This window comes from Sebastes umbrosus, chromosome 12, assembly GCF_015220745.1.
Source record: "Sebastes umbrosus isolate fSebUmb1 chromosome 12, fSebUmb1.pri, whole genome shotgun sequence".
NCBI classification, from domain to species: Eukaryota; Metazoa; Chordata; class Actinopteri; order Perciformes; family Sebastidae; genus Sebastes; species Sebastes umbrosus.
In genome coordinates this window covers 8,577,956-8,588,070 of record NC_051280.1, presented here as the reverse complement: position 1 = coordinate 8,588,070, position 10,115 = coordinate 8,577,956, and the positions used below count along the sequence as shown (strand labels likewise).

General features: G+C 39.3%; 1 protein-coding gene across 3 annotated transcripts in view; it reads left to right on the top strand.

Moving 5' to 3' along the window:
• Positions 1–2,448: 2,448 nt before the first annotated feature.
• usp33 (ubiquitin specific peptidase 33) overlaps positions 2,449–10,115 on the top strand; it is a 30,302-nt gene continuing 22,635 nt past the window's right edge. For 2 of the 3 annotated variants that reach the window (XM_037786291.1, XM_037786290.1), the window contains exons 1-4: positions 2,450–2,627; positions 8,126–8,224; positions 9,671–9,724; positions 9,862–9,924. In XM_037786291.1, coding sequence (XP_037642219.1) covers positions 8,141–8,224; positions 9,671–9,724; positions 9,862–9,924 — 201 coding nt within the window. In that variant the 5' untranslated portion in view covers positions 2,450–2,627; positions 8,126–8,140. Of the gene's footprint in view, positions 2,628–8,125; positions 8,225–9,670; positions 9,725–9,861; positions 9,925–10,115 lie in introns of all 3 variants that reach the window. The other variant, XM_037786293.1, reaches the window with a different exon arrangement.

Sequence of the window (10,115 nt, the reverse complement as noted above, 5' to 3'; positions counted from 1 at the left end):
TAAAGATCTAATGTAATGTTTACAGTGGGATGGGGAGGGATACATGTAAAGATCTAGTGTAATGTTTACAGTGGGATCGGGAGGGATAAATGTAAAGATCTAGTGTAATGTTTACAGTGGGATGGGGAGGGATAAATGTAAAGATCTAGTGCAATGTTTACAGTAGGGAGGGGAGGGATACATGTAAAGATCTAGTGTAATGTTTACAGTGCAATGTTTACAGTGGGATGGGAGGGATAAATGTAAAGATGTCATGTTGACAGTGGGATGAGGAGGATAAATGTATAGATCTAGTGTAATGTTTACAGTGGGATGTTTACAGTGGGATGGGGAGGGATAAATGTAAAGATGTAATGTTGACAGTGGGATGAGGAGGATAAATGTATAGATCTAGTGTAATGTTTACAGTGGGATGGGGAGGGATTAACTGTAATGATATAGTGTAATGTTCACAGTGGGATGGATGAGGATAAATGTAAAGATGTAATGTAATGTTTACAGTGGGATATTTACAGTGGGATGGGATGGGGAGGGATACATGTAAAGATATAGTGTAATGTTTACAGTGGGATGGATGAGGATAAATGTAAAGATGTAATGTAATGTTTACAGTGGGACGGATGAGGATAAATGTAAAGATGTAATGTAATGTTTACAGTGGGATGGATGAGGATAAATGTAAAGATGTAATGCAATGTTTACAGTGGGCTATTTACAGTGGGATGGGATGGGGAGGGATACATGTAAAGATATAGTGTAATGTTCACAGTAGGATGGATGAGGATAAATGTAAAGATGTAATGTAATGTTTACAGTAGGATGAGGATGGATGAGGATAAATGTAAAGATGTAATGTAATGTTTACAGTGGGATGGATGAGGATAAATGTAAAGATGTAATGTAATGTTTACAGTGGGACGGATGAGGATAAATGTAAAGATGTAATGTAATGTTCACAGTAGGATGAGGACGGATGAGGATAAATGTAAAGACGTAATGTAATGTTTACAGTAGGATGAGGACGGATGAGGATAAATGTAAAGATGTAATGTAATGTTTACAGTAGGACGGATGAGGATAAATGTAAAGATGTAATGTAATGTTCACAGTAGGATGGATGAGGATAAATGTAAAGATGTAATGTAATGTTTACAGTAGGACGGATGAGGATAAATGTAAAGATGTAATGTAATGTTCACAGTAGGATGGATGAGGATAAATGTAAAGATGTAATGTAATGTTTACAGTGGGATGGATGAGGATAGATGTAATGTAATGTAATGTTCACAGTGGGATGAGGACGGATGAGGATAAATGTAAAGATGTAATGTAATGTTTACAGTGGGACGGATGAGGATAAATGTAAAGATGTAATGTAATGTTCACAGTAGGATGAGGACGGATGAGGATAAATGTAAAGACGTAATGTAATGTTTACAGTAGGATGAGGACGGATGAGGATAAATGTAAAGATGTAATGTAATGTTTACAGTAGGACGGATGAGGATAAATGTAAAGATGTAATGTAATGTTCACAGTAGGATGGATGAGGATAAATGTAAAGATGTAATGTAATGTTTACAGTGGGATGGATGAGGATAGATGTAATGTAATGTAATGTTCACAGTGGGATGAGGACGGATGAGGATAAATGTAAAGATGTAATGTAATGTTCACAGTGGGATGAGGACGGATGAGGATAAATGTAAAGATGTAATGTAATGTTCACAGTAGGATGAGGACGGATGAGGATAAATGTAAAGACGTAATGTAATGTTTACAGTAGGATGAGGACGGATGAGGATAAATGTAAAGATGTAATGTAATGTTTACAGTAGGACGGATGAGGATAAATGTAAAGATGTAATGTAATGTTCACAGTAGGATGGATGAGGATAAATGTAAAGATGTAATGTAATGTTTACAGTGGGATGGATGAGGATAGATGTAATGTAATGTAATGTTCACAGTGGGATGAGGACGGATGAGGATAGATGTAAAGATGTAATGTAATGTTCACAGTAGGATGAGGACGGATGAGGATAAATGTAAAGATGTAATGTAATGTTCACAGTGGGATGAGGACGGATGAGGATAAATGTAAAGATGTAATGTAATGTTCACAGTAGGATGAGGACGGATGAGGATAAATGTAAAGATGTAATGTAATGTTTACAGTAGGACGGATGAGGATAAATGTAAAGATGTAATGTAATGTTCACAGTAGGATGGATGAGGATAAATGTAAAGATGTAATGTAATGTTTACAGTGGGATGGATGAGGATAGATGTAATGTAATGTAATGTTCACAGTGGGATGAGGACGGATGAGGATAGATGTAAAGATGTAATGTAATGTTCACAGTGGGATGAGGACGGATGAGGATAAATGTAAAGATGTAATGTAATGTTCACAGTAGGATGAGGACGGATGAGGGTGATGCGTGTTTTTTTAACCGGAAAGGGGCGGAGCCAGCTGTAACGTTAGCAACCACGCTGAGCGACAGGAGCGGTTCTCGTTAATGTGAAGGATTGTCGTTTGAAATGTGTCTTTAAATACTCACTGAAGCGGTGTCTCACACATCAAGTACACTTGGATCTACCCGAGAAACGCTTTTATCCTGCAGGTAAGGCTGATATTATCTCTGGATAGCTAGCTAGCTCTCTGCTGACTGCCAGTGATCATGTAATACACAGCGACGTTAGCATGCTAACATTAGCTAGTAGCATGCTACTAGTAGCGAGATGCTTATCGATAACAAACCATCTCCAGTGTTGTCTACACGTGGCTAAATACATCCACTGACTGCTTGTAACGCTATTACAGGTGTTGTGGCTAGCTTGCTAAGCAAAATATGAACCTAATGAGCAGTTATTGGCTAGCAGGCTAATGCTAACAGCTAGTCAGCCTGTGACGCTGCTGTCAACGCCTCGCCTGCTTCTGACAGCTCAGTCTGAGCAGTGGACAAGGCCGAAGCAACCACATCTTCATCTACCACAGAGGAGACTGTGAGGATGTTAGCTAGTTGAAAGCCTAGCCCAAATAAGCCGGTAGCTAGGAAGTTAAAATGACGTTTCCAACATGACGGCTAATGCTTCCCCTTTTGTGGATGCTCTACTTGCTAAATGATGCTATTCGGATGCTTATGTTTACTGATTTCGTGGTGCCTTGCAGTTTTGTTTCACTATCATTTAGTTAACAATAATAACATGGAATGTGACAACAGTGGATTCATGTGCCCAGCCTGGTTTTGGGTCAACGCCCCACCCTGACTGTACCACCCCCTTTGTGCAAAGTTAAACCTCCTGGAGGTGAATTATGTTGCCTGTGAAGAGGGTGAGGATGGTTTGTGATGGTGCCTGGAGGCGCGACTGTGAAACCACCAAGCTAAAACGATTTTCTTGGTGTGTATTAGCTGTAATAGTGATTGATTACCGTTTGAGACCACAGTGAGTTTGTTCATTTGACTTTATGAACTGATGCATCCAAAGTTTAGGGCAATTATAGGAGCCTCAGACTCAAACATAACTGTAGATGACCTTGTGTCCTATCAGTTTGTTTGGATTTAGCTATATGTGTGAAATTCATGTGCCCTGCCTGGTTTTGGGTCAACGCCCCACCCTGACTGTACCACCCCCTTTGTGCAGAGTTAAACCTCCTGGAGGTGAATTATGTTGCCTGTGAAGAGGGTGAGGATGGTTTGTGATGGTGCTAGAGATAGGAGATTCTCTCCTCCACCAGCCTTGCCTCGAGGCTCGACTGTGAAACCACCAAGCTAAAACGATTTTCTTGGTGTGTATTAGCTGTAATAGTGATTGATTACCGTTTGAGACCACAGTGAGTTTGTTTATTTGACTTTATGAACTGATGCATCCAAAGTTTAGGGCAATTATAGGAGCCTCAGACTCAAACATAACTGTAGATGACCTTGTGTCCTTTCAGTTTGTTTGGATTTAGCTATATGTGTGAAAAATATAGAAGTTCTACATTATGTAAACCAGTTTGCATAATTGATGAGGTGAGGAAACAGGCACATTGACTTGTACAAGATCAACATGATCTTAAAGCAGCAGTAGGTAGAATTGGAGCAAATAGGATTAGGTTATTTTTTATAAAATATCCTGACAGTAGTGCATGAGACATGTAATCTGAAAAAAAATCATGTGCCTCTGTGTCCTCCGGTGTCCTTAAAATGTTGTTTTACATTTTAAAATGTTTGTTTTCTGAACGGAGTTCGGATCGATCAATGGCAGGCTATGCTAACATTGTAGATACTCAATCAACACTCAACATAACGTCATCTAGGCATAAATACGGCAGCGACGTTGTTGTAAACGGATCAAAAGTGTGCCGAAATAACTACATAATGATGCTGATTAGTAAAAAGACTGAATTTATGCTTTGTCGGGTCTGTCCGCAAGACGACAAGCAAACAACTTTTAAAATGCTTGTTTTCTGAATGGAGTTTGGATCGATCACTGCAAGACTAAGCTAACATTGTAGCTGCTCCATTAACACTCTATCTAGGAATAAATACGGCAGCAACAACGTCAGTGATGACATAAACTTTCGCGAAGTATGTACATATTGTTACACACCACTTATATGATGAATGCTTTTGATACACAAGCTTTAATAAAAAAAGAAATACGTTTAACCTTGTATACTGTATGTCATGCTAATACCTTTTCACCTTGTATGAATTGTATAATGACTAGTAAATGTAACCATTTACTATTACTGAATGTCATTTGCTTAATTATAAGTTGTCTTTCAATCAAACATTAAGATATAAGTTGGAAAAACTGTTCACAAAACATGATAGACATGACCACTGACTATTTGTGTAACAATTTAGCCACAAATTCACATACTGACCATATATGGTCCAGCCATATATTCGGTTTTGACCGAGTCTTGTTTTTGGTGGTGCAGAAGTCTAGTTATCTCTCAGAACACTTGAATTAGAAGAAGGTTGGTGCATATCGTGACACTAGGGGGAATGTGGTTTTTACCATGTTGTTAAAATGTGCTGAATCACATGTTGCAGTGCTGTGGGCTGGGCTCTGCTGTTTAATCGTGCCATTGACTCCTGAACACTCCTCAAAAGCCTGAATGTCAATGTGCAACCTTATAACAAGGTTCACAATTTGCCATGAGCAAAGAGGTCCCACGTTCAATGATCTGTGGATGACAGACACATTGACATTACAAGTTTTAGGTCTGAAGAGGCCTTTCCAGACAGAGAAAGTTGCTCGTTATGATCAATCTTTTTTTTTTTTAAGACAGTATAGATAAAGAGTGAAATATTAACAGCTGTTGTGACTCTGCTGGTTGATAAATGCTCTATCAAAATTGCTTACACTTTCTTATTTCTTGTTTTTTTTCCTCACATTGTCTTTCATTCACAGCATTTTTTAACGGTGCTTTGATTTTGACCGATGCACCTGTTCCCCTGAGAGGATCTGTCTTAAAACTATTGATCAAACCCTGCTTTTATAATTTGCCACTTAACAGAAATTATTTCTGCTCACTCTATGACACTTGCTTGTTTTATGACGCAACAGTTCTTCTTGATAGACAGACTCCAAGTAACCCCTGTCCTTTGTCACTCTTAAGTGAATCCCATGCTCCCCTAAGGGCTATATGAGGCAGTGCATGAGCCTTGTTTCCGTTTGAAGAGGAGATGGGAGTGCGACCCTCTCAAGAAGCCTGATAATTGAAATCTCCAGTGGTTTCCCATCACCCCCGTGTACAGGGTTTATACATCTTGTCAGGGTAGCTGCTGATCTTCCCCTTTTCATACACTGTGGAAAAAAGGAAATATAGCAGGAGTTCATCATAAAGGTAGTATGGTTGTCTAAGTTAACGCGATAATAACGCAAATTTGTTTTATCGGCACTAATTTCTTTATCGCATTAACGCAACTTGCAACTTTTAAGGTTGTAGCAGGCTCAGTTTTAAAGTTGGAATGAAGATACTGGTATCATATGAAACTACAAAACCTAAGGAATCCATTGGTACCAACCATGTCATAGTAGACCATTTTCAAAGGGGTCCCTTGACCTTTGACCTCAAGATATGTGAATGAAAATGGGTTCTATGGGTACCCACGAGTCTCCCCTTTACAGACATGCCCACTTTATGATAATCACATGCAGTTTGGGGCATAATCAAGTCAGCACACTGACACACTGACAGCTATTGTCGCCTGTTCGGCTTGAGTTTGCCATGTTAAGATTTGAGCATTTTCTTTATGCTAAATGCAGTACCTGTGAGGGTTTCTGGACAATATATGTCATTGTTTTGTGTTGGTAATAAATTACCAATAATAAATATATACACACATTTGCATAAAGCAAGCATATTTGCCCACTCCCATGTTGATGAGTATTAAATACTTGACAAATCTCCCTTTAAGGTACATTTTGAACAGAAAAAAATGTGCAATTAATCGCGATTAACTATGGACAATCATGCGATTAATCACATTAAATATTTTAATCGATTAACAGTCGTAGTATAAAGTAATTTATAAGAACAAAAAATAAAAACGACGCTAGAGATCTTCCAGTACACGAGGTAATCGAATGCAAGTTTCGGAAGGGGTTTCTCAATATCGAAAGGATTATTGGGGTGACACACATTGTCAGTATGTTACAAAGCTAGTCAGCATATCTCTAACACTTCATGTATTATCACAATGTTATTTTCTTAACAATCAAATCTACAGTCAGGTAAGGTGGCACAGCGAGTGGAGCATCCCTGTAGAGAAGGGGGATGAAACTCGTATCCACCACTACAGAGACCTGGGTTCACAGTTAGGGTACATATTTGTATTTTTAAAGGTATACATGGTATGAGTATAAAAATGTACTTGACAGAAAGAATATAGTATTTTACTTGTATAGGTTAATGGACAATTCTGCTCATCTTTTTTTCTGTACATAAATTTAAACTGGGCTACCAGCCAGAGCCAGTGAGAACATAACTAGCGTGGTTTTTGCCTTTACTTCATCAGTGTTGATTGTCGACACATCACTGTCTGTTTCTCCAAACTGGGGGTATGCCGACCGCCATCATCTACTGTAGGCAAATACACTGACTATGGATAAGTACGTCATACAACCTCACTTCAAAACACCTGAACTATCCCTTTAAGTTCACTGAATAACTATTATGATGCACCTGCAGTGCACACATGGCGGGCAGTGATCAGAAACTTGGATAATGTGGTTACATGCAGTATCGTGGTTTCATTCAGGGTACCCGTCTTGCATACTTCTGAAAACTGGGGCTTATTCAGGTTTCTGAAACCAGGATATGATATTTGCATGAACTTAACCACAATCCAATAAAATTCAAACATACATAATCAGGATACTAATGAGTATGTGAACACCCTTGGGCTACTTCTTCTATGTTGCCTCTGCTGCTACGGGTGCAGGTACTGCTGCAGAGATATCATCCATTCAAATGCCGCCGTCAGTGGTGGTGATTAAGCACATGACCCACGTTTGTGCACATTTGCTGAGCTTGTCTCAGAGTAGGCCATCCTTTTTATATCTTGCTGTCATGGGAAGTGGAATAAAATCACAGGAGTAGACTTGTTTTTAGATTAGCTGGTTGAGCTTTGGTGATTAGCAGAATTCAATCATTTGGGCTGCGTTTGCAAAAGATTTGTTTTCTAACTTGTCCATACATCTAGTTGTCTGTGTCTCTGCTTTTTTTTTTTTCCTGCACTGTCAGTGCTAAAATCATTTATGGCGTCGGCATTCAGACACCGCTTGTTCCACACGAGTTGTTGACAGCTATGGCGTGATGAGCTGCTTGGCGTGTCGGTGACTAAGAGGAATTTGTCAGTTACGCTGGCATGGAAAAAACTTATGCCGCGTCGGTGACTCAGGTTACAGTAGCCTGACTGTTTTACTTGTCCTTTGTGCTCTTGTCTGGATATATCTCCTTTCAGTCAATCAGGTAGCAAATGTAAAAACAAGTCCTACATTGTTTTATAAATCACCTGACTTAAAATGCAAGTTGTGTACTGAATGTTGGATTTCTCTCTCTCTCTCTCTCTCTCTCTCTCTCTCTCTCTCTCTCTCTCTCTCTGTGTCTCTCTCTCAGACCTGTGGGTGAGTGATGCCGCCGGCGTCCAGCTGTGACTGCCCCCACCTGGACTGCGTGGGGGAGATCACCAAGGAGGAACTCATTCAGAAATCCCATGTGAGTGACCCTCCCTCATGGCCCTCTCCTCTGCCCTGCTCATAACATACCACTTTTAATATCAGGGTAACTGCAGGTCTTGAAAAGTCTTAAAAAGCATTGAATTCAGTTTCCTCAAAAAAGGTATTAATATGAATTCATATTATGAGGTATTAAAAAGTCTTGAATTTAGTTTTCAAAAGTTTTAAATATTGTCTCTTGCCTGCTGTAGGTAGAAATGTTAGTTATAAAATGTTTTTGCATGTGATCACTGGCTGTCGGGAGAAATTTTACACCTATTAACTAGGGCTGTTAAAGTTAACGTGATAATAACGCGTTAACACAAATTCGTTTTAACACCACTAATTTCTTTAACACTTTAACGCAACTTGCAATTTTTAGGTTGTAGCGGGCTCAGATTTAAAGCTAGAAGGAAGATTCTGCATCATATAAAACTAGAAGACCTAAGGAATCCATTGGTACTAACCATGTCATACTTGCTTGTCGGGAAGGAGATTAAATAACGCTGCAAACTTTAGCAAACATTTTGTCGAGGAAAAACTGTCATGACCATTTTCAAAGGGGTCCCTTGACCTCTGACCTCAAGATATGTGAATGAATATGGGTTCTATGGGTACCCACGAGTCTCCCCTTTACAGACATGCCCACTTTATGATAATCACATGCAGTTTGGGGGCAAGTCATAGTCAAGTCAGCACACTGACACACTGACAGCTGTTGTTGCCTGTTGGGCTGCAGTTTGCCATGTTATGATATGAGCAAATTTCTTATGTTAAATGCAGTACCTGTGAGGGTTTCTGGACAATATTTGTCATTGTTTTGTGTTGTTATTTGATTTCCAATAATAAATACATACATACATTTGCATAAATCAAGCATATTTGCCCACTCCCATGTTGATAAGAGTATTAAATACTTGACAAATCTCCCTTTTAAGGTACATTTTGAAAAGATAACAAATGTGCGATTAATCGCGACTAGGTATTTTAATCGATTGACAGCCCTATTATTTACTAAAAGTGGGATTGTCCTGACAGTGGATCTTGCACATAGGAGGCTGTCCAATTCCTGATAAGTGGAGTTTCAGTCAGCACCATCAGACCTGTATCACTTTTCATTGGTTAATCCATCCATCCATTTTAGGCCACATACCTAGGTCCAGGTCGCATTCATTTGATTAACTATTTCCATCATACTTTCATTCTTTTGCCGGTACGTCCATAAAACAGATGTTAAATTGCATTCTATATGGTATTAAAAAGGACTTAAAAGTCTTAAATTTAACTTGACCTTCAGAGGACCTGCAGAAACCCTGAATTACTTGTTTTATGCCACTTTACCAAGTCTAAATTCAAAGTCTGTTTTTGAACTTGAACTCACTTTCAGTTTCATTCATCAAACACCAAAACATGTGACTCTAACCTGAGTGTGTTCATATTTTCCTAGGGCCAGTGCCAAGACTGTAAAGTTGGAGGACCAAATTTGTGGGCATGTTTGGAGGTAAGCCAATGCTCACCAACAAAAAAACAACAACAACCGTTGATTCGACGTACAAAATCCAAACACTTTGTTTCTCACCAGAAACACGTGAGTTCTCTTTTTGATTTATGCATCCTCTGTTTATTTTTTCTTTCCAGAATGGCTGTGCATACGTAGGCTGTGGAGAATCTCACACCGACCACAGCACCGTGCACTCGCAGGTGAGAGATCTCAAACCTTACTGATGCCTTTAAGTGGGGGAAATATTAACGAATGCATAGAAAAGAGCGAGGAAGGGATGTGACTGAAAGGGAGGACGTCTTGAAGTCTTGACTGTGATGTTGAATTGAAAAAAAAAGATGTAAGACGACGAGGGGAGGTGTCTGTAGAGAGGCAGAGGAGGCACAGATGG